The sequence below is a fragment of the Nicotiana tabacum genome, chromosome 12 (genome assembly GCF_000715075.1).
Source record: "Nicotiana tabacum cultivar K326 chromosome 12, ASM71507v2, whole genome shotgun sequence".
Taxonomy (NCBI): Eukaryota; Viridiplantae; Streptophyta; class Magnoliopsida; order Solanales; family Solanaceae; genus Nicotiana; species Nicotiana tabacum.
Genome location: NC_134091.1, coordinates 126,579,207 through 126,603,940, shown reverse-complemented (window position 1 = coordinate 126,603,940; position 24,734 = coordinate 126,579,207). Strand labels below are relative to the sequence as shown.

The 24,734-nt window shown below is 38.5% G+C and overlaps 3 protein-coding genes across 5 annotated transcripts; 2 read left to right on the top strand and 1 right to left on the bottom strand.

Moving 5' to 3' along the window:
* The first annotated feature begins 5,776 nt into the window (after positions 1-5,776).
* LOC107813333 (uncharacterized) lies at positions 5,777-16,169 on the top strand. 2 transcript variants are annotated; one of them, XM_075227058.1, is made up of 5 exons: positions 5,777-5,958; positions 11,268-12,618; positions 13,580-13,849; positions 14,606-14,761; positions 15,593-16,169. In XM_075227058.1, the coding sequence occupies exons 1-5, from the start codon at positions 5,945-5,947 to the stop codon at positions 15,710-15,712; spliced, it is 1,911 nt and encodes a 636-aa protein (XP_075083159.1). In that variant the 5' UTR covers positions 5,777-5,944; the 3' UTR covers positions 15,713-16,169. The 2 variants fall into 2 exon arrangements, with proteins under 2 accessions (XP_075083159.1, XP_075083158.1); XM_075227057.1 differs by having other exon boundaries at positions 5,778-5,958; positions 11,262-12,618.
* On the bottom strand, positions 5,974-11,241 carry LOC142166966 (uncharacterized). Its single transcript, XM_075227059.1, has 3 exons — positions 8,035-11,241; positions 7,829-7,947; positions 5,974-7,743 (listed from the first exon to the last, which is right to left on the bottom strand). Exons 1-3 carry the CDS (start codon positions 8,675-8,677, stop codon positions 7,447-7,449), a joined length of 1,059 nt encoding a protein of 352 aa, XP_075083160.1. The 5' UTR covers positions 8,678-11,241; the 3' UTR covers positions 5,974-7,446.
* A 4,924-nt stretch (positions 16,170-21,093) lies between the features above and the next one.
* LOC107813334 (universal stress protein PHOS34-like) lies at positions 21,094-24,636 on the top strand. 2 transcript variants are annotated; one of them, XM_016638589.2, is made up of 3 exons: positions 21,094-21,927; positions 22,520-22,611; positions 24,357-24,636. In XM_016638589.2, the coding sequence occupies exons 1-2, from the start codon at positions 21,210-21,212 to the stop codon at positions 22,564-22,566; spliced, it is 765 nt and encodes a 254-aa protein (XP_016494075.1). In that variant the 5' UTR covers positions 21,094-21,209; the 3' UTR covers positions 22,567-22,611; positions 24,357-24,636. The 2 variants fall into 2 exon arrangements, with proteins under 2 accessions (XP_016494075.1, XP_016494076.1); XM_016638590.2 differs by having other exon boundaries at positions 21,097-21,927; positions 22,523-22,611.
* Positions 24,637-24,734: the final 98 nt, after the last annotated feature.

Genomic DNA, 24,734 nt, shown 5'->3' with positions numbered 1-24,734 from the left:
TGTCTAACTATATTACCTGTGGGCGATTTCAGTACGATGCCCTGTCTGAACCCCTTTGTGTTCGAGGCACCATCCGTAAAGAGGGTCCAGACTCCCGAAGAGGTACCCGATTTTATCAGTAATTCTTTTTCAATCTCGGGTACGAAGGCCGGCGTAAAATCATCCACGAAGTCCGCTAAGATTTGGGATTTGATAGCGATACGAGGTCGATACTCGATGTCGTACCCATCGATCTCTATGGCCCATTTGGCCAATCGACCTGAAAGCTCAGGTTTGTGTAAAATATTTCGTAGAGGATAAGTTGTTACAACATGTATCGGATGGCACTGGAAATATGTTTTTAGTTTCCTAGAGGCACTTATTAAAGCAAGCGCTAATTTTTCTAAGTGTGGATATCTAATTTCGGCTTCACCTAAAGTTCGACTGACATAATAAATAGGGAATTGCGTACCTCGTTCTTCTCGAATTAGGACTCCACTTACCGCTTTCTCCGAGACAACTAGATATAGATAAATATATCTGTCTGCCTTCGGGGTATGAAGCAATGGAGGGCTCGATAAATACCGTTTTAGCTCTTCCAAAGCCTGCTCACATTCCGGAGTCCATGCAAAATTGCTTTTCTTTTTAAGGAGAGAGAAAAACCAGTGGCTCATATCCGAGGATCTCAAAATGAATCTTCCCAAGGCGGCTATCCGTCCCGTTAGCCTTTGTACGGCCTTTACATTATCAACCATTGTGATGTCCTCGATTACTTTTATTTTTTCGGGGTTAATCTTGATTCCTCAATTGGATACCATGAAACCGAGAAACTTGCCCGAGCAAACCCCGAATGCATATTTTTCTTGATTGAGCTTCATATTGTATTCCCTTAGTATGTCGAAAGTTTCCTGCAAATTCTTTAAGTGGTCCTCTGCTCGCAGGGATTTAACTAACATGTCATCAATATAAACCTCCATTCGGTTTACTAGGCGTTGATAAGTTGCACGAGCATTTTTTTTAGACCGAATGGCATTACATTATAACAATAAGTCCTGTACTTAGTGATAAACGAGGTATTTTTCTGATCCTCTGGGTTCATCTGTATTTGGTTGTACCCTGAATAGGCATCGAGAAAACTGAGACTCTCGAGGCCGGCCGTGGCATTGATCATACGATCGATATTAGGCAATGGAAAAGAATCCTTAAGGCATGCTTTTATTCAGGTATTTATAATCTATACATATTCTAAGTTTGTTCCCTTTTTTAGGGACTACCACCACATTTGCTAGCCATTTGGGATATCTTACTTCCCGAATGGACCCTATTTTAAGAAGTTTGGTTACCTCGTCCTTGATGAAGGCATGTTTGACCTTGGACTGGGGCTTTCTTTTTTGTTTTACCGGGTGGCACTTTGGGTCTAAGATTAGCTTATGAGTGGTGATTCCCGGTGAGATCCCTGTCATGTCAAGATGGGACCAAGCGAAATAGTCTATGTTAGCTATAAGAAATTGAATAAGCTTTTTTCTTAGCTCGGGATCTAACCCCGTTCCAGGTATACCCTTCGTTCGGGCAGATATTCGATTAGTATGACTTGCTCCAGTTCTCCGACCGTTGATTGGGTAGCATCAGAATCATCGGGGACCACGAAGGATCGTGGGACCCCATGTTCATCATCTTCGTCAGTCTTCTGATTCTCTAATTGGGTCGAAGCTGACGTTTGTGATTGTTATTTGGTATTCCGTTCCCCCTTCGAATCCGATCATTTTGCTGATGATACTGATGATATAGGAATCACTTCATCGACGACAAACATTTCTTTTGCGGTCGGTTGCTCCCCGTAGACCATTTTGATTCCCTCCGATGTTGGGAACTTCAAAACTTGGTGGAGGGTCGAGGGTACAACCCTCATATTGTGGATCCACGGTCTTCCGAACAGGGCGTTGTATCTCATATCGCCTTCGATCACGTGGAACTTCATTTCTTGGATGGTCCCGGCCACGTTAACTGGCAGGATTATTTATCCCCTAGTAGTTTCACATGCCATATTGAATCCGTTTGAACCAAGGTTGCAGGTATGACCTGGTCCTGTAGACCGAGTTGCTCTACAACCTTCGATCTAATAATGGTTGTCGAGCTACCTGGATCAATTAACACACGTTTAACTTGAGTTTTATTCATAAGTACAGATAATACCAGCGCATCATTGTGAGGTTGCATGACTCCTTCTGCATCTTTATCATTAAAGGACATGGTTCCTATGGGTGCGTAACCCTGAGTTAAAGGTCGCTTCTCTCTTGTAAACAACATCTTAGTGCGTTTCAGCACCGGCCCCTAGGGTCCCTGAGGGATATCGATCCCACCGATGATCATGTGGATCATGTGTTGTGTCTCTTCCTGTTCATTCTTCCTACTGAAATTCCTGTCTTTGAAATGGTTTTTGGCCCCGTCATTTAAAATTTCTCGAAGGTGCCCTTTACTGAATAACCGGGCCACCTCTTCTCTCAGTTGCCTGCATTCTTCCGTTCTGTGACCATGCGTGCCATGATATTCGCACATTTGATTGGGATTCCTCTGGGCAGGATCGGTCTGCAGTGGTCGAGGCCATTTAGTATCTTTCATGCGTCCGATAGCTGACACGATGGCGGATGCATCAATGTTGAAGTTATACTCTGATAATCGTGGTGCTTCCTTAGGTCCGGTATGCCTCTCGAACCCATTCCTGTTCATCAGCCCCCGAGACCCTTGGCCTCGATCACTTCTCCTTTCGCCTCGTATGGGGTTATGTGAAGGATCGCTACCCCTACGATCTCCATTATATGGTCGATATCGATCCTTGTTCGACCTCGGTTCTCGGTCAATATCCCTTTTAATAATGGACCTAGACCCCAACTGGTCGCCTTCAACTCTAATCTTCGATTGATATCGATTGTGTACATAGGCCCAAGTAATAGCCGGGTACTCGATCAAGTTCTGTTTCAACTGTTGTGAAGCCATCGAGCTCCCCTCGTTCAGTCCTTGAGTGAAAGCTTGTACAGCCCAATCGTCAGTGACTGGTGGTAAATCCATTCATTCCATTTGGAAACGAGATACGAACTCTCTCAGCATCTCGTTGTCCTTCTGTCTTACCTTGAAAAAGTCCGACTTCCTTGTCTCGACCTTTATGGCTCCGACGTGTGCTTTTACGAAAGAATATGCAAGCATAGCAAAGGAATCGATAGAGTTAGATGGCAAATTATGATACCATATCATTTCTCCCTTTGATAGGGTTTCACCGAAACTTTTCAATAATACAGATTCGATCATCGTCCTCTAGATCTTTCCCTTTGATAGCACATGTGTAAGAGGTGACATGTTCGTTGGGGTCGGTTGTTCCATTATACTTAGGAATTTCGTACATGCGAAACTTCTTTGGGATTGGTTTAGGATCCGCGCTCGGGGGGAAAGGCTTTTGTACAATTTTTTTGGAATCTAAGCCTTTCAATATCGGAGGTGCCCCCGGGATCTGATCAACCCTAGAGTCATACATTTCTACTTTTTTGTCGTTTGCTTCGATCCTCCTTTCTCCTAACTCTATTCTTTTTGTTAGTTCTTCGAACATCTTAACGATTTCGGGATTGGTCCCCTATTCTTGCTCATTTGACCTTATTATGTCTGGCCCCATTTTGTGGGTGACGTCTTGGGGTGGACTGGGCTCGAGTCTGGTTGGTGCCTGGGTTTGGCTTTGCAACTGGCTATTGCTACTTGTTGAGCTTGCAATATTTCAAAAATCATACGCAAGCTGATTCCGTTTTCCTCAGCATTTTGGGTATTTCGAGTTGTAGACCGAGTTCAGCCGTGAATGCTATTTTCAAGGTCGAAACGTTGGTTTGCCTCGATGGCCGCATGTGAATTAACAATTATTGGCTCTTCGACCCGAGCTCCCACGGGATCGACAAGTGGCCTTCCACCTCCGGGGGTTAAGTTGTTGTTCTCATCTTGAAGGGCGGTTTCTTTGTCGATAGGTAGGGCCATTAATTGAGAAATCGTTGTTTCTAACGTGAAAAATAAAAGATACTTCCGAGAGTAAGCGTAAAATGGTGTGTTTTGTAGAGATTCGTACCAAACAACCACTGTTATCCTTAGCCTCACGGTGGACACCAAACTGTTTACCCGAAAAATGGATAGAGTTGAATTTATACGTAGTTTTAAGGGTACGTAGTATAACTTGGCACAAATTGGAAAATATGTTGAGTATTGATTGTATAAAGAATGAAATACAAACCAAACTGAGTGAAAAATATCTTATGAACAAGCAAGATGAATCAATGTGCTAAGCCCAAAAAAAGATAATCTCTATATCAATATCAGTATGTTTTCTTGTGAATAATATGAGAGTGTAAGAATGCCTTCAATGTTAGATGCCCTACAAAAATAGTAGTTATCCTGGTTATAGTGGAGGACTTTAGATATAATTAAAAATACATAGTGGGGATCTCATAATAGATTAGTTTTTTCCTAATTTCCGTAGAGATTCTCTCCTTTAGTGCGGCTGTAACAGTTCTTGTCTCTTGGCTCGATCTTGGTCGGATTTGGTATTGGTTGATTTTCAGATTTAGAGCTCGATATTGACTCGGGGCTCGATATCGAATCAGGCTTGATATTTGTCGGTCTCTGGCTCTTGAGCTCGATGACACCGATTCACCTCATAGTTCGATTTGGACTCGAGCTCAATAGTGACTTCGAGCTCGGTACTTGATCGGTCCCATAACTTCGAGCTTGGTAACCTGGATTAAGATCTCATCTCGATATTATGAAGATGACCTTCGGTCCATTATGTTCCAATCTTGACTAATCATACGAAGGTCGAAACCGGTTTTGACCGTATACATAACCAATAGAGTTCTTTAGTTTTTGAACCTATAAAATTGAATTGCAAAAATTGTCTTTCATAAAATTACTAAAGAATAGATACAATCGCCTACAAAGAGGCATCAATATGGGCTTGGCTCGTCGGGCTATCCTAGCCCAGCCCGTGATTTAGCAGGGTTGGGCTAAAATTTTGGAGCCCATTTAAAAACGAGGCTTTTAAGCCTGGCCCGAGTAAGCTAGTGGCCCGTGGGCCTAATTAAAATATTTATTAAAAATATATAAAATATAAAAAAGTATACTGCCTCTAGCGATGGAAAGTCAGAATTGGATTTTTACTTTGAAGAACCAAAGCTTGATCTTGAGAAGTTTTAAGAGATGGATATTGTCATGTATTGGAAGGACCATTCTAGAAAATATCCCGATCTTTCAGTGATGACGCGTGATGTACTTAGTATTCCTATTGCCATTGTAGCATCGGAATCAACATTTGGTGGGCGTGTTATGACAAAGTACAGAAATTTTATCCATCATGAAAATGTCCAAACACTTGTTACTACTTGAAATTGGCTGCACGACTTTTCCCAAACTCGAATTGGTAATATTTTTCTTTATGTGAATTTGAATATTATTAGTTTTTTAAATTTAATTATTCTTAATATTTAACTAATTAACATTGCATATGGATTGTAGGTGTAGATGAAAGTGAAGATGTTAAGACAACCTTGTCACAAACGGATTGAAATATGTTTGATAAAGATGATTTGTTGGATATCCCATAAGCGTCATGGACGTTCTCTTGAATAGTTTATTTTGAGTTTTGACTTTTAGTGAATGAAATTTTTACAATAAGATATTTTTTAACTTTTAAATATTTATCCTTGTTTTTAGGTTAGAACTTAAAGGAAAAAAATATAAAATTATATTTTAAAAAATAACGGGCCAGCAAGTGGGGGGCCGCGACCCACTAAACCCAAAACAACCGTTCGCAGTCGCAGCTGATTTTTCTGTTCTCTTCACTCGAAGGCCATGAACCGTCGATTCTTCGGCTGCAAGTAAAAAATGCCGGCTACTGATTCGTATCACCTCTTCATCGTAGACTCATCAGCACCAATTTTCAATGGCCACATCAAGGTCCGTATTTTAACCCAATTATTATTGCTTTCATTTCTGGAGTTTTGTTTTTTCCTGTCCTTAATTTTAGATCTCTTTATATGCTTAGGATTGTTCATGTGTACAATTCGGTATTTTTAGATTAAGCTAGAACTGGCTCGTACTTAATAGGACCCTAAGCTGCAATGTTTTAACACGAAGGATGGTTATTCGCTGACACTCCTATTTCGTTAAGGTTTATATTGTGGTTGACATGGGGAAAATGTTTTTGCCTTGAGAAATAATTTTTTTGATCAATTTTCAATGTTTGGATAAATTATCTTAACATTTTCAAGAAGAGACAAAAAGACTAGGTTAGTTTTTTCATGTGCCTAAGCGTTGATGGACAGAGTTGTCTAGTACCTGTGTGTTCAGTGGTGGAGCCAGAATTTTTTTCGAGGGTGTTCAAGAGTTGGAAAAGTAAATAACAAAAAATTTCGATCAGTGGTTTAGTGATTGTTCAGCCTAGCGATTCTGGCATGAACAATCTCAACAATATGTTTCTAGCAAATACAAACAGTGAAAAGCATTCAGAATTTTTAGTTGTGTTGCTTTAGTAATGAAATTATATGGACTACTTTTTTTTTTGGATGGGTAAAATTATACAGACTACTATATAAACTGAAATACTAGTGATCATTCTATCGACTTCGCTAAAGAAGAATATCATGTTGACTGTGGATTACTTCCTCAAAGAATCCATGGCTGTAATTTTTAAGTGTATGTATGCAGCAGCATTTTGATTGATGTTGGGATGATTAGGCTATTTTTATTTAACTGTAATTCGAAAGCACGTGCAGCTGTGGCATATGAGCTTCAAACCTGCCACCAAATGAAGCAAAAAATTATGCGGTAGGCTTTATCGTGTTAGATTCGAACCCTCCACTTTAAAATTATTACCCTTTACCACCACTCTAGAAGGCTTAGTTGTGTCAAGGGTGTTCAACGACTAGTATATATTGAAATACTACAGAATTTGGCCTATATACATAATACATGGCATAATTTTCCGGTGAAGAGTGTTTAGTTGAACAATCTTTATTGGTTGTAGCTCCGCCCTGCCTGTGCTGGTGGGAGGTAGGAGGTAGGAGGTACCAGTGTTTTGGATAGCGTGCGGCGACAAATAGCGACGAGGGCCCGCTTCACTGAGGCGAGAGGCGCGCAGCGAAGCGCTCGCCTTTTTGATGTGAAGCGACAATTTATACAAAAACATAAAATATTATATACATATAACTAAAAACTCAATAACAATAATATATTAATAAATATATCATTCAAAAATTAAAGACTCAATAGATAGTCATAGACTCATAGTAGATTCATAAACTAAAGTCTAATAGTCTAAAACAAGCAACGTCTATTCTTCTTCAAGATTTTCAAATTCTACAACTTCATGAATGTTAGCATTATATTGGCTATCGTCTTCTTCATCCTCGGAGTTTTCATCAATTAGGGACCGGCTTGAACTTGCTACTCCCTTTCCCTTGTAACTTGAAAAACTCCCTCTAAGACCATAGATATTCTCCTCAACTCCAACCGCCATAGAAACAGTACCCCAATCAAGATCATCTCCTTCATACACTTGTTCATCTTCATGATTTTGGGGGCTCCAGTTAACCATTCATTTGCCTCGTCAATGTTGTCCAACAAAATTGGATCAATGGTATCGCGAGCTTCATAACGTCGCCTCAATGTTCTATTGTATTTAATATACACTAGATCATTGAGACGCGATAGCTCAAGCCTATTCCTTTTCTTGGAGTGAATCTGCGCATAAGTTGTTTAGATTAATTAATCGATACTAATAATAATACAATATAAAATATATTAATATAATAAATCTACTTCTTACATGCTCAAATACGCTCCAATTTCTCTCGCATCCAGATGCACTACAAGTTAGGCTTAGTACTTTGATGGCAAACTTTTGCAAGTTTGGAGTTTGATGTCCAAATTGCTTCCACCATTCAACTATAGAAAAATATTTTAAAAGTTAATAAGTATAAATCAAATAAATTAATTTAAAGTTATAAGGATATCTATATTAAAGTTAGTTACCTGGCGACCTTATGTCTCTGGCTCTAATGGCCGCTTGTAAACCAAATAGGCCCTCTGCTTGTGAGTACCTACCAAACTCCTCCCCTATTTGATCTATCGTCGCTGAATTAGGGACCAACTTCTCAAGACATGCATGGTATCCAATCCACACCTCTGAAGCCAAAGTTTCATCTCTAGTGTTCTTGTAAAATAATCCCGGGTTCAGAAGATGGCCTGCTGCATGCAAAGGTCGATGGAGTTGATTCTCCCACCTGATATCAATTATCTCAAAAACTTTCTCATATTTTCTAACATCTCCCTCAAATGACGCTGCAATAGTCTCTTTGGCTCTATCCATAGCCTCATAAAGATAGCCCATTGGTGGTTTTCTCTCCCCATCCACCATACGAAGTACCTTAATCAAAGGACCACCAACTTTAAGAGCCCGAACGACGTCATTCCAGAATGATGGAGAAATAAGAACTTTGGCAGTTTCTTTTCCCGCAACTTCCTTTGCATATCTATTATCTTTCCATTCATTTGAAAGAACTAGCTTTCTCAATTTTTTCTTTTGCAAGTAAAAACTATGCAAAGTTAAGAAAGCCGTTGCAAATCTAGTCTTGGCCGGTCTCACCAAATTTCTTTCATTTGTGAATTTCCTCATCAAATTCAACAACAACGGCCTCTGACTGATGTAAGAATATACCCCGACGGCCTTAGTGAAAACTGTAAAAGTAACAATAACAATTTTATAGTTAATACTTAATAGGATAGGACATAAGTATAAATAACTATATTAAAGTTACCTGAAGCATATGGGTTTTCCTTGAATATGTCACCAAACATCAAGTTGATACAATGGGCAGCACATGGAGTCCAATAAATGTGTGGATACATAGCTTCCATCATCCTACCCGCACTAACATTCTCACTAGCATTATCTGTAACAATTTGTACAACATTTTCCTTTCCAATTTTATCAATAGTCTTTCTAAACAAGCTGTACATTTTGCTTCCATCCGTAGAAGAGTTGCTAGCATCGTGAGATTCAAGAAAAACACTCCCTCTTGGAGAGTTCACCAACACATTTATGATCATTTTTCCATTCCGTGCTGTCCATTTATCCATCATAATGGAACATCCAAACTTGTTCCATTCCACTTTATGCTCCTCAATAATTTGGTCTATCTTCTTCACCTCTTTTTTAAGATGAGTTACTCTAACTTCATGATAGCTAGGAGGCTTCATTCCTGGGCCATATTGTCCTACAGCTTCAATGAATTTATCAAAAGTTTTGTAGTTAACACAGTTGAAAGGAAGCCCTGCATCATACATCCATGCTGCAAAGGCACTTACGGCGCGGTCTCTCAAAATCTTCTTGGCTTCTAAACCTAGACCTTCTTCACCTTTTCCCTTTTCTTGTTGTTTTGCCGAGAAATAAAGATTGAGAGGACCTTTTGTCACTGTACGTGCCGTCGTGGATGACCCACTAGAACTATTTGAAGATATCTTATGAGTTTTTGGGGGGAGGTCTCATTTCACCATCTTCATCCATTTCATCATCTTCATCAATTAGATTCACCGATGCTTCAAAATTCATTTGAGTTCTTGTCACATTTTTCTTATCAACAAACGCTTTTACTTCCTCCCTAACCTCGGGCGGACAAAGGGGACATTGTACTACATTTTTAAATCCACCTATCAAATGTTGCTTGTGACGAGTTATCCCACCATTGTATGTTTTTTCACAAAATACACATTTAATTGCGGATCTTGATGAGCCTTGTATAGCATAATTCCAAGCTATATCATTTCGTTTATTACTATCGGATGACATTTCAACGCTGTTTTATTGAAAAAAAAATTATCAAGTCAATATGCAATTAATTCTACTCTATAAGAGACTATAAGTCAATAATTGGAAAAAAAAAAAAAAAAGGGGGGCCTGAAAGAAACAGAAAGTTTGTTAAGAGAAGAAGCAACCTCTGTTATTTTGCAAAAACGGGGCTTCGAAACAACCTCTGTAATTTTGCAAAAACAGAGCTTCAAAACCTCTGTTATTTTGCCAAAACAGAACCAAAAAAAATAGAGCACAAAAACAGACCTCTCTTTCTGTTAAGAGAAGAAGAAACCTCTGTATTTTGCTCGAAAAATAGAGCAGAAAACAGAACTCTGTTTCTGTTCTTTTCGACAAAAAACAGAGGAAAAAAAATAGAAAGAAGAAGAAGAAGAAGAAGAAGGAGAAAGGAGAAAGAAGAAAGAAGAAAGAAAAAAGAAGAAAGAAAAAAGGAGAAGAAGAAACCTCTGTATTTTGCTCGAAAAATAGAGCAGAAAACAGACCTCAGTTTCTGTTCTTTTCGACAAAAAACAGAGGAAAAAAAATAGAAAGAAGAAGAAGAAGAAGAAAGAAGAAAGAAAAAAGAAGAAAGAAGAAAGGAGAAGAAGCATACCTGGACTTTCAATGGCTGGAACCTCAAGCTTCTGAAAGAAGAAGACGATGGCTCGCGAGTTCAGAACGTCAAAGTCTCAAAGAAGCTCTGTTGTTTTGTTCAAGTTGAAGAAGATATGTTGTCAAGCCCTAATCACGACCCTTTTTGTTGAGTCTTTGCTTTTTTTCTTTTTTTTTTTTAAAAAAACAAAAGGCGACGCTATGGTCGCTTCTCGCGACACTGTCGCCTCTCGCCACGCAGGCAAAGGCGAGCGCTATTTCGAAACGCAACGCAACAGAGGCTCTGTGGCGACACTGTCTCGCCTCGCCTCGCCTCACGCTATTAGCGCTGAGGCGAGCGCTATTTATAACACTGGGAGGTACTTAGGATTTAGATGGTATAAAAGTAGATGAAGTATGGCAATCTTACGAGGTAGAGGATAGGGAATAACGACAGTGTTTCATGATGTTTTTGAATACTAAATGTTGACAACAGTGTTCAACTGTTTGATGAAGCAAGTCATGTAGAGTAAGAATCCAGTACTTGTAAAGGTAAAATAACTACTGCCCATATGTAACGAAGTTATTCTCCCTCTTTTGGTAGAAAACATTTTTCCTTGGAGAAACAGTTTCTACAACTCATGAACTGAACAGTGAAAAAAGATTTCAACTAGGAACATATTGTAAGCAAAATATTTGTCATTATGTCAAAATTAGTTTCTTTAACCCCAACAATTTGAGCTTTGCTCAGCCAAGTGTGACTGTTAGTGTAAACAATCAAAAAAGTGTGACTGTTATAGTATGTGTTTTGTTTTGTCAGGTGCAGAATTTTGGTGAAGGGCAGCGTTAAAAGGGTTGCTCATGCCTTTCTTGCCAGCCCAAAGGCCAGCTACTCAGAGGTTTGGACGTCTTGCCCTGCCGGATTTTCTTACATCTTTTCCAGATTACATTCACAATGTAGAGTTTGTCATAGAGGATTTACCTCCAGCGTTTTATATGAGGCAAAAGGAACCTTATGGAAGGTATACAATTCTAAATCGAGTTGTTTGTTCCTAACAAGTGAGACAGTGTCACACCATGCTCGAATTGCCTGGAAACGGCTACTTCAAATTCATTCAAGCGGCGGAGCAATTCTGCCACCGATAAGTAGGGTTACGTGTATGATGAGCCTTGCTTTGTCTCGCTCACATCTGGTTTCTCCTGGCATTTTGGCCTTCCTTATCGGAGAGCTAGCATGGAAGCGAAGTGTGTTTGCCGAAGCAGAAGGCTTCACATCCCCGGAATCACTCTACATGCATGCAAAGGATGGACATGTCTACCTGACTTCAGTTGTCTTCTTACTTGTAGAGGGCTTGATTTTGCTCTTCAGAGCTGTATACTTAACACTATTGTTCTCCCCGTGTATACTTATGGCTCCTTTTGCAGACTCCCTTGGTATTGAATTTAGGAAGAAGTGGCTTCGTGCTGTGCGAAAAACTCTAGAGAAGGCAGGTCCAGCGTTCATTAAGTGGGGTCAATGGGCGGCAGCAAGGCCAGATCTATTTCCAGATGATATGTGTAATGAACTTGCGGAACTCCATTCTAAGGCACCAGCACATAGCTATGCGTACACAAAAAGAAGCATCGAAAAGGCGTTCGGACGCAAGCTGCCTGAAATATTCGAAAATTTTGAGGAGGAGCCTGTCGCATCTGGTAGTATTGCTCAAATTCATCGGGCTACCTTGAGATTTCGATATCCTAGACAACGGGTTAAACCCATTCGTGTGGCCGTCAAAGTTAGGCACCCAGGCGTTGGTGAATCTATTAGGAGGGATTTCGTATTAATTAACTTGTTTGCAAAAGTTTCAAAAGTCTTCCCGACTTTGAAGTGGTTAAGACTGGATGAAAGCATACAGCAGTTTGCGGTCTTTATGATGTCTCAGGTTGATCTTTCTAGGGAAGCAGCTAACTTAAGTCGGTTCATATACAACTTCCGCAGATGGAAGGATGTATCATTTCCCAGACCTCTATATCCTTTGGTGCATCCAGCAGTTTTAGTGGAAACTTATGAAGATGGTGAAAATGTCTTGCGCTACATTGAAGAGCTTGAAGAACATATTAAAGAGCTCGACGGACGTGAGAGTGTCAGAAGTGCCCTTGCGCACATTGGGACTCATGCACTACTAAAGATGATGTTGGTATGTCTGTGTAATTTTAGCCGTTCCGGAAAAGTCAAAGCTTGGTTATCATCACCACAAGTAATACAAGAAGGAATATGACAATAGAAACTTCAACTGAAAGTAACTACTTAAGTACATGAGTAAAAATGGGTTCCTAAGACAAGGGAGGATATCCTAATTTTAAGAACCATTCACCTCCAATATTGAAGTTCGGTGATAGAGGGACCATAGTCGACTCCTGTGCAAGGGCATTAGTTGGGGTTGGGGTTTAACATACCAATAAGGAAAAAAAGGGTTGCTTTATCAGGCCATCATGTAGGATTTCTGAGCATTATCTCTGAATTGCATTAATAAATACCTAAATCAACTTCTGATAAAAAAATAAATACCTAAATCACCTTTGCATGTTGCAACTCGAGTTTCTGCAATGGTAATAATGCATAAAACACTCCGGGTTAGTGACCACCACCACCAACAACAACTACAACCCAGTATAATCCCACTAGTGGGGTCTGGGGAGGGTAGTTTGTACGCAGACCTTACCCCTACCCTTGGGTAGAGAGGCTGTTTCCGATAAACCCTCGGCTCCCTCCCTCCAAGAACTCTCCACCTTGCTCTTGGGATGACTCGAACTCACAACCTCTTGGTTGGAAGTGGAGGGTGCTCACTATTAGTGACCAAGGTTATCAAACATGTTGGCCTAGTAGATTGCTGAAGGCAGTTTTTCAGAAAAAGTGGAGAACTTCCTTTATTTGAACAAGTCTGTATTGGCTGTTTCGTTCTTTTCTTCTATTTTTGAGTAAGAAGTCTGTAAGCTGTCGAACTAGTCTTCAAGTTGAGATTGTTTATTCTTTTCTCCTTTTCGTTAGGGTGAGGGGGAAATGCTATTCCATTGGGATCTTGCAGTTCTTTATTTCTGCAACATAGTCACTAAATTTATTTCTGCGCTCTTTTTTGATACTATACTCTTTAATTCCAGGTGGACAATTTCATACATGCAGACATGCATCCTGGGAACATTCTTGTTAGAACACCGCAAGACAGAGGTTCAGGTAAAGGACTTTTCAAATCGAGGCCTCATGTGGTCTTCCTAGATGTGGGTATGACTGCTGAGCTATCTAATAAGGATCGACTCCTTCTGCTGGAGTTCTTTAAGGCTGTGGCACTTCGAGATGGCCGCTCTGCCGCAGAATGTACTCTTGGACTATCTAAACAACAGAGCTGTCCGAACCCAGAGGAATTCATCAAGGTGCTTTCCTAGCCTTCTAATAATTGTTGTCAAAGAATGATGAAGCTCAAAACTGTAGAGTGTGGCAGACTATTGGTCGCTAGATTCTCAGGAGTCAATTCAATGTCCAAGAAGGAAAAGCTAAATAGACGTATTAATTCGCATCTTGAATTTTGGTTTAACTTTAGTTCAAGCACAGTGCATATAGTACATTATGAGTCTTTCGGGGATAATAAAGGAAAGAATTAAAAAGCAAAAACTCCCTCTCATCTTATCTTAGGGCCATACATCAGTATGTTAAATAAACTTACAAATTGGTTCGTTCTTCTAAAAGTTTGTCTTCCTTATATGGGATGGTGCTACCACATCATCGATGTATGGACAAATTTTTTGATGCAGCATGTGTATATGCCAATTTGTTATTTATTTTGCATATACACTACCCTCCCTAGACCCCACTTGTGGGAACTCACTGGGTTTGCTGCTGTTGTTGCTGTTTCAAATTTTTTTTTTTAATGGAAGTATCCTTAAAAGGAGAAAGGAGATGCACAATCAAAAGATATCCCATGTGAAACTGCTTTATGATGTTTTCTTATGAGTTGCTTGTGTGAAATATGAGAATCGATTTTAAATACCTTTTGTCTCACCTATTTCTGTCTGATGAATACAAGTAATACACATTGTTGTAGTCTCCTTAGTGAATTATGTCGAAACCCCCCAATTTTTGTAGATTCATGTCCTTGTTGAATAACAAAAGAATGTACACTTTGGTAATAGGAAGTGGAGGGAACTTTTGACTTTTGGAGAACACCTGAAGGGGGTGGCATTCATCCGGCGGATTGCATGCAACAATTGCTTGAGCAAGTTAGACGTCATCGGGTGAATATTGATGGCAACATTTGCACTGTGATTGTGACTACTTTGGTGTTGGAGGTACCTTATGGCCTTATTGGATGTTTTTACCCTCTGATAACTCTGCACAGCGTAGACTCGTCTGCTATATTCTTAAGTTAATTTATCCTTTTTTTTATGGTTCTTATTATCTGCTATGTGTGCTGGGGAAGTCAGCATCTATGGTTCTCAAGTATGAATTGCTCAAACATCTGCACAACACGATTATTGACATTCAATTAACAAAAAAGCTAGCAAAAGTAATTGTACCATATTGCACCAAAGGGTGGAGAACCATGACTATGGGGTTCAAATCTCAGTGGAGACAAAAAATTAGGTTATTTCTTTCCATCTATTTAAGCCTTGGTGGACAAAGTCACCCAGTACCTGTGCTGGTGGGAGGTAGTAGGTACCCGATGGAATTAGTTGAGGTGCGTGCAGCTAGTCCGGACACCACCATTAAAGAAAAAAAGGAGTAATTGTGCCATACTACATCTTTATTATGATAAGCCCAACCTTGTAAGATGCTTTAGGATAAAGAGTATTGTACAACTTGTGGTTATTGAGCTGGGTTCATATAGGCTCTTGGAATTGTTGTAATTACAACATAAGTGCATATTTTGTGAAGTGAAAGCCGCTGAGCATGAATGATGGTTTCCAAAAAATAATTTAGTTTCTATCTGTTATCTTTAATCTCGTCTTCTTTAACTTATCTGCTTTTCTTCCTAGATGCTTTTCTTTCCATGCCTTATGCCATATAATTTCTTTTTTCCCTCTATTTTTCTTCCAGATACCAATAGAAGGAAAAGCTTAGCATAGTATGTCTATTACTTGTTGGAATGTATTACATTATGCTTGTCTATCTTCCTACAGGGATGGCAGCGAAAACTGGATCCGGAATACGATGTGCTGCAGACATTGCAAAAGTTGCTTTTCAAAGAAGACTGGGCGGAGTCTCTCTTTCACACAATTGGAGGACTGATGGCCCCTTAAAAAAGTCTCATTTGCTTGCTTCTGCTCCCGACCCCAACGTAGGGGAAACGATTCCACAATTTTGATGGAGTAATATCTCGTAAAGGAAAGATAATATACACAACATCTGGTATTATAAGAGAATAAGGATGAAATGCCTTTAAAAAAAAACTGCGATTAGTTTAGCTCTAACCTTGAATTCTTGTTATTTTTTCTTATTCTTGATCACTGTGTGAGAATAAATATCAAGAATGTATTGATGAGAGAGTTCTGGGATTGACGCCGTATGTCTCACGGTAGGCTGATGCATCCAATTCCGTGATCAAACCCGTGGAAATGTGAGGGAAATTTTGTAATCCAACTTTTACTTCCCCAATGATTGTGTAGTAAGTACTTTCATAGCGATCTGAAGATTCTGCGACAAATCTCAACTCTTCTTTTGATACTATTTGCAATGGTTAATACCTTCTCTTACGGGTAATCTTGTCTCTTATGGAACTTATATTCAACTAGTTGAGGAGTAGTTTTATGAACTGTTCAGCTATGCAACATGGGGAAGATCCTTCTGATGTGTAATGAGTAATCCCTCCTCTTATGGGTAATATTGTATCCCTTGAGGACATTATATTCAATATAATTTGGTATATTGCTTGACTAGTTGATGAGTAGTTTTATGAACATTCAACTGTGCAACATGGGGAAGATCCTTCTGAAGTGTTTTAACATGGCCATGAACCTTTGTTTGTCGTCTGATCGTGGGTAATGGTTAATTTGTCATTGGAGAGGATTGGGCATGAAATAGCAGACTCGAGGTGCAACACATAATGTGTGGGTTTGGTGCACGTTACAGGTTCAAATTCTTCCTCAAACAAAAGTCTTGTATTCAACTTGAGAAGGATAGATATGTGGGTTCATATTATCCATCGAGTTTTGAACCATGAGTTGCTAACCCTACAGAAAAAGATGTTAAACTCGAGGTCTGAACTTATGAGGTAGACAACAGAAGATTGTGGGACTGTATTAGGGTAAACTATCTCTTCAGAGCACTGAAACATGATTGAGTACAACGTAGATGAAAACTGTCTCAACTGAATAATAATGCAGCATCAGGATCGGCAGAAACTCGACATTTTCATCAACGCTGCACTCAATCATATTTCTAAGTGTTCTGCATCTCTACTCCTTCCTAACTTTCTGTATGACTTATTTTCATTAGTTCGTTAATATAGGAATTGAATCATCGATAGTACATGAGAGCTTTCAAGTAGTACATTTTGAACAACAATATGACCTCGTACTACCAGTTCTCTATAGTACTAAACTTTGTACTGCATTCTACTTCGCAGCACACAATCTTGAAGATTTTCAACTAGGAAAGGATAATAGATTCTGGATACAAGAAAGTGAAAGGGAAGATAGTTGAGTAATTGAATATTGTAATGAAACAAATCATAGACAAGTTTGGGATTTAGACATATTCGGGTTTGACCTGATCTAGTTCTGCAGAGGGTGGAGTTACCTATTGCAAAGTTCACGAATCTCCTTCAGCAAAAAAATTATACTGCGCAAATAGGATTTTTTTTTTGTACATATATAAATGTTGAAAATCCTTAATTATTTTTTTTATAACTGTGGTGTCCGGGTCAATTTGCATGTACCTGTTAGCAGGATACTTACTATCTTTTACCAGCACATATATCGAATAACTCTGTCCACCAAAACTTGGACAGCTGAAAAAAAGTCAGTGTTTTTGTTAAATTTAATTTGAAACTTAACTCGTGCATATATATGTAACAATCTTGACCTTAGTTGTGGTGTTTGAAGTCAATAATCACAACAAAAATCTAAGTAAAGAGAAGAAATAAGTTGGCAAACTACCAACTCATCACTCCACTTCTTCCCCCGTTGCCTCCTTCCTCCTCCTTGTACATCTAACTTCTCTATTTTAAGAACCTCTTCAGCTTGCTCAGTTTTCAAAAACCATTATAGAAAAACCTTCAATAATTTATAAAACTATGCACAAAGTTTCAAACTTTTAGGATATTTCTGATTTGAAAAAATGGTCAAAATATATCTAAAAAGATATTCAAATATGGGTTATAAAAAGAAGTGTGTTTCAATAAGCTAAAAAATGAGAAACGATCATGGCGAAGCAATGATTATTGTTCATTATGTCGTTTCTGATGGGCCAATAAAATTTTAGACGATTCGGAGCCCGTCGTCCAAATTCATGAAGATGGCGTGGACATTAGCACACGAAAAATTAAAAATCATCTTGAATTCATGTTTTATGGCATTAAAATGCCAAAAAAGAGGAACAACCATGGCGAAACAATGACTATTGTTCATTATGTCATTTCTGATGGGCCCACAAAATTTTAGGTGATTCTGAGCCTGTAGACTGAATTCATGAAGATTTTGTGGACATTAGCATACAAAAAATTGAAAAACGTCTTGAATTTCTGTTTTATAGCCCTAAAATGCTAAAGAACGAGGGACAGTCATGGCGAAGCAATATCTATTATTTATTAGGTTGTTTGTGATGAGTCCACAAAATTTTTGGTGATTCGGAGCTCGTCGTCCGAATTCATGAAGATGGCGTGAACATTAGCACACGAAAAATTAAAAATCATCTTGAAGTCCTGTTTTATGACCCTAAATACCAAAAAATGAGCAAATGGTCATGGAAAATAATTACTATTGTTCATTAGGTCGTTTCTGATGGACCCACAAAATTTTATGCGATCCGGAGCCCTTTGCCCAAATTCATGAATATGACGTTGACATTAACACACGAAAAATTGAAAAATCATCATAAATATCTATTTTATGGCCCTAAAATGCCAAAAAATGAGGGACAATCATGGAGAGGTAATGACTATGGTTCATTAGGTCATTTTTTATGGGTCCCTATAGTTTTAGGCTATTCAGAGTATGTTGCCCGAATTTATGAAGATGGCATGGACAATAGCACACGAAAAATTAAATATCATCCTGAAATCCTGTTTTATGGCCCTAAGATGCCAAAAAATGAGTGATGGTCATGGAAAAGCAATGACTATTGATCATTAGATAATTTCTGACGAGTTCACAAAATTTTAGGAGATTAGGAGCCCGTCGCCCGAATTCATAAAGATGGCAAAGAAGAGATGAAAGGTAGAGTTGGTCCCATTGGGCGTGCCAGAATTTGTAACAACTAAACTTTGTTTTTGAAAAATAATAATCAAGACAAGAAATATAGTGACAAATATGATATTCGATTTCAAGTGAGGGGATTACAATCTCTAGAATATCTCAAATCTAAAGAGATGTAGTTCTTTAATTATTCTCCTCACGAATGATGGTTCAAGAACCCGAGAGCTTGATCTTCAACTTGATGGATTTGGACTTGTGGTGTGTTTGTGAACAATCTGAAGATCGTAATGAACTAGAATTTGATGTTAAGTTATCACGAACGGGAGACTTGAAGCTGGTCGCCTAGAATTTGAGTCCGCTTATGGGATTTGACCGCAGATAAAGATTACAGATATAGAGGGATACCTTGATGCCGCTCTTCGTAGCTTCTATAACCTTCCTTCTGCTTGCTTGATATATTTCTGACATTGTGATGTTTTCCTCCTAACAATGAAAAATGTAACCCAGTTATATAGACGTGAGGTGGAGTAGCCTCCAAGAAAAGACTCACGGGCCATTGGGCTTGGGGCTCATATTAGGTCGATTTATTTGATACAAAACCAATTTAGGAGGCTAGCCCACTAATATAATGGACCTTTATTCAAATCAATTTAACTGAATTTAAAAAATTGACCCAATTATACTAGGTCATAATATTATTTGGACTAATATATATTTAATTTGTGGTAAAATTCAAATCCTTTATGGATTTGAATTTAATAAAATTTTAATCGTCTACATATGACCAAGAAATGCCATAAAATGAACCTAAAAATATATGGTGAAATAATGAGTATTGATCACTATGATTATTTCCTATGGACCTATGAAATTTCAGGCCAATTAGAGTCTATCAAAAAAATTTTACAAAATCAGTATGTACTAATACACACGAAAAAGTGGATATAATCACAAATTTGTGTTGCATGACCATGAAACGCCATAAAATAAACCTGAAAGTCATGACAAAGCATTGAGTATTGGTCACTAGGTCGTTTCCTATGAACCTACAAAAATTCAGGCCATGAAAAGTGGATATAATTATAAATTTGTGTTGCATGACCCTAAAATACCAATCAATAAACCCAAAATCATGGAGAAACGATGAGTATTGGTCTCTAGGCCGTTTCCTATGGACCTACGACATTTCAGGCCAATCTGAGTCCATCAAAAAAATTCTACAAAATTGGCATGTATAAATATACACGAAAAAATGGATATAATCACAAGTTCGTGTTGCATGACCCCCAAACCCCAAAAAATTAACCCTAAAGTCATGGCCATTTCCTATAGACCTATGAAATTTCATCCCAATCGGAGTCCGTAAAAAATTTATACAAAATTAGCATGTACTAATACACACAAAAAAGTGGACATAATCAGTAATTCATGTTGCATAACCTGAAACGCCATAAAATGTACCTGAAAGTCATAGCGTAACGATGAGCGTTGGTCACTAGGACTGTTTCCTATTGGCATACGAAATTTCAAGTCAATCGAATTTTGTCAAAAAAATGCTACAAGATCATCACGACTAATACACACGAAAAAAATGAACATAATTACATACTCGTGTTGCATGACCATGAACGCCATAAAAAGAATCTGAAAGTTATGGCGAAGCAATGAGTATTGATCACTAGGCCGTTTCCTATAGACCTACTAAATTTCAGGCCAATCGGAATTTGTCAAAAAAATCTACAAAATCAGTATATACTAATATACACGAAAAAATGGATATAATCACAAACTCGTGTTGCATGACCATGAAATACCAAAAATGAACCCGAAAGCCAGAGTGAAGCAATGAATATTGGTCACTAGACCATTTCATATGGACCTACGAAAATTCAGACTAATCGAAATCCGTTAAAAAAATTCTATAAAATTAGCATGTACTACTAATACACAAGCAAAGTTGATGTAATCCTAAATTAGTATTGCATGGCCATGAAATGCTATAAAATGAACCCGATAATCATGACGAAACAATGAGTATTGGTCACTAGGTCGTTTCTTATAGACCTACGATATTTCAGACCAATCGAAGCCCGTCAATTTTTTTATTACAAAATCACCATATACTAATACAAACAAAAAAATAAATATTAATCATAAATTGGTATTACATAAGTCCGAAATACCATAAAATATTAGTTACTATGCACTTACAAAATTTTAAACGGATCATAAGCCGTCAAAAAACAAAAGTGTTTGTTTCTTGTTTTTATTTGTTAGTTATCACCGTCATCGAAGGCAGACACTAGCACAAAGCAGTCAACGAAACCAGAAAGGAAAAAAAGTTAACTCAATTGTGATTTAAAACCCTAACCCTAGCTTTGAAATGCAGAAACAACCACCGCACATGGCGGATTCCGACATCCCAAATCTCGCGAACATCAAGGTGAAATGTTCATCGCCGCGTTTTCCACCGCCCACCACTCCATCCGCCACAGAGACCCCCACCGCCGGTGCACAACGCAAAATCGGAATCGCCGTTGATCTCAGTGACGAATCCGCCTTCGCCGTTAAATGGGCCGTCCACCACTACCTCCGTCCTGGTGACGCCGTTATCCTTCTTCACGTCCGCCCTACCTCCGTCCTCTACGGTGCTGATTGGGGTTCTGTTGATCTCTCCATTATCGATCCCGATAACGAAGAGTCTCACCGGAAGCTTGAAGATGATTTCGATAATTTTACTGCCACTAAATCTTCTGCTTTGGCTCAGCCGCTTGTTGATGCACAAATTCCGTACAAAATTCATATTGTGAAAGATCATGATATGAAAGAGAGGCTTTGTCTTGAGGTTGAGAGGCTAGGATTGAGTGCGGTTATTATGGGTAGTCGAGGATTTGGGGCGACGAAGAGAGGAAATGATGGGAGGCTTGGAAGTGTTAGTGATTACTGTGTTAGGCATTGTGTTTGCCCTGTTGTGGTTGTGAGGTATCCTGATGAGAAGGATGGAGGGAATGCTGCTCGTAAGCAGCTAGTTTCTGTGGCGTCTGCGGTAAAAGAAAATGAGGAGGAAACCGAGTATCATGATGCTTCTGATGATCGCCGAGGTAAGTTGCGAAAAAAACTGTTGTAACTGTTGGTTCGTAGATCCTTATACTAATAGTCTTTCAGTTAGTTATAAATCTTTGCATGAAAGAGGAAAGTGGATTTTGTGTTGATGTAAATTTATGCAACTTCTGCTACTGGTTATCAGTTTGTGCGTTTCCTCATTGAAATGAAAGATCTTTCATATTTTATAACGTAAAATTTAATTTGGCATACTGCTGCCAATTCTGACAGTTGGTGGTGTTTTATAGCAAATAAATTGATAGAGAGGAAAACTGGGTGGATTACGCCCCAAAATAGCTGCATTCAAGAAACGCAATGCTCTTTACAGTGTTTGCATATGATTTTGTCACGCAAAGTGTGAGAAACCTTTAATTTTTTATAACGACTATATGTTTGGCAGCAATATGTAAGAACACGGGCTTTAAAGGTAACAATATGTGAGCATTGTTTTGGAAAAAAATGAAACAAATGTCTAAAGCTAAAATGAGAACTTGGACAAAAGAATCCTCAATAAAACTTATTATTACAATGCTCACTCATGTGTGCTGAATCCTGAGGGTACTCTGTTTTAAATTGTTTAACTCCATGAAGCAGGATTGCAGCCAGCGATAGGAAAAGGCTCGAAAACGGATAAATAACTTAAGGTTGTTTAAGAAGTCCTTTGAAGAGACGATAAGCGAAAGGTACATTGCTTGTTACTTTTATTTTCACAATGAATATCGCTTCTCTTCTTTCATTTTAAATTCCATTACTTTAGATTATGAAACGTTGTACTTTTGTTGCTCGCATAACTTACAAATTGTACTTGCACTGCCTAGGAGTAGAATTTAGGGCATGATTCATTTGTGCGAGCTATCTCCCACTGTATGAGAGCAATAGGATTCTTGTTAAGTTTCGACTCTTTAATGAAGTTTGTGAGAGGACTTTAAATAAGATGAATTCAGATTATTGTTGCTTCCTTGTTAGAAAGTAAACTTAGTGTATGTAATTTAATTTGGCACCCCTACAGGCTGCTTTTGGGCTTAACATTTAAATGAAAGGATTTGCTAGGACTGAGTTGTGTACTCCGCACTTTTACCTCCAATAAGCCTAGTTCTTCCTCGGGTTAATGGATGAAAAATGTAAACATGAATTCCATAACAGATTTGAGGAAGATGTAATTTTGTGATAACTGCCTTTGGTTGTGAAAGCCGGGGAAAAATAAAGCAGGTGTGATGTTGAAATAACAACTTTGTCAAAGGAGACGCCGGTTTATCCTAGAGTCAATTTGATTTGACTTTCCAATATTTGAACTCTAGACCTTATTGAATATTTGTAGTGTTTGCCTAAGCTTGATTTGTCTTATGGATTGTGGTTTAATGTTTATGAAGAGCAGACACTTGTTTGCATGGCCTCTATATTTGAATTAGTAGAGTTGTGGGTGATGTCAAATCAACTTTGTCACGCCACTAAAGATTACATAGATGAATCATTTCTCTCCACTGTGCTTTATTTAAGGACACATTGCGAAAGATGTTGGGAGGAGAATACAAGTGGGATGCAACATGGCATTTTATTTCTTTTTCTGTCTGGTATTTTCAGTGATTGGTCCACTCATAATATTCTTTGCGAGAATGAGGAACCACTTTTCTTCCCTGAAGAAAAATCACCTTTTGACAATTTTCATGCCATTTGTTCTGCTCTTGTAGGAGGTTCATGCATTATCCATCATATCTATGAGTTAGAGGTCCCGAGCAATATGCATCCAAATTGTTTAATAGTCTGTTAATTGATGATTGCTAGTCTCTTCGTGGTTTAGTTAGAAAAATGACAGTTTCTTCAAAATATTGGATAACCTCCTTTTGCCTTCCTGAAAATAGAATTGCATACCTTGTGTTTCAGAGAAAAAATAGAATCTTTTTCTGATCGGTAACAATAGAAGTTTTTCTTTCAGTGAACTTTTCCTAAAAACAGTTATGACTGCGGAAACATAAAAAATGAACTTTGAAACGCAAGTGATAAGAAGCATTTGTGCCTCCCTTCATTATAGCAAAAAGAAACTTATTTCACCTGCTTTAACATGTACATACAACTTAGAGTCACTATTGTATCCATATTTTAACATTTAGGGAAAGGGATGCGTTCACTTAGCTCGACTGTTTAGAAACGTATCTTTGACATTGATTTTTCTGGTAAGTGTAACACCCTGCTTAGTATCGAGGACAGGTGTTTGGTCTGTGCAGATTGCCATGCAGAGAGTTGCAAACCAGTCGAACCAAGTTCTTGTATGCCCTTATATTTTTTATGCAATTGATATTTGCACTCTGATGTGCAGAATAATCTTAGAAGCTTTTTCATCACCTAGTTTGTTTTCTATTGACTCGATGATTACTGATAGTTTTCTGTTTGTTTGATAAGACTTTGATATACCTGCTTCTTTGGTTGACAGATTCCTAGCGGAAGTTGCGGTGATCACTCCTTTTGCTGCACAAAATTTGAGCGATTGTGTGAGAACCACTTGATCTTTTGTGTTATACTGGACTCTGGAGTCATCTTCTGTAACTGAATTGTGGTTGCTCCTCTCTCTCATCTTCACCTTGTCACAGTTGGCTAGATGATGTTGTCGTGTTCTTCTCTTGAGATTGCTGGCTTCGTACGGTTTCACTTAATTTGTGCCTTTTTGTCACTAATGATCTTTCCGGTGCAATCTAAACTCTTTTAACTTTTAAGACTTATGCTCCTGTTCACATCCTCAAGCTTAGTTGGATATGCGTTATAGAAATTTCCTGTTCGTATTGATGTAGTCTAATGTTAGTTCCACTTACTT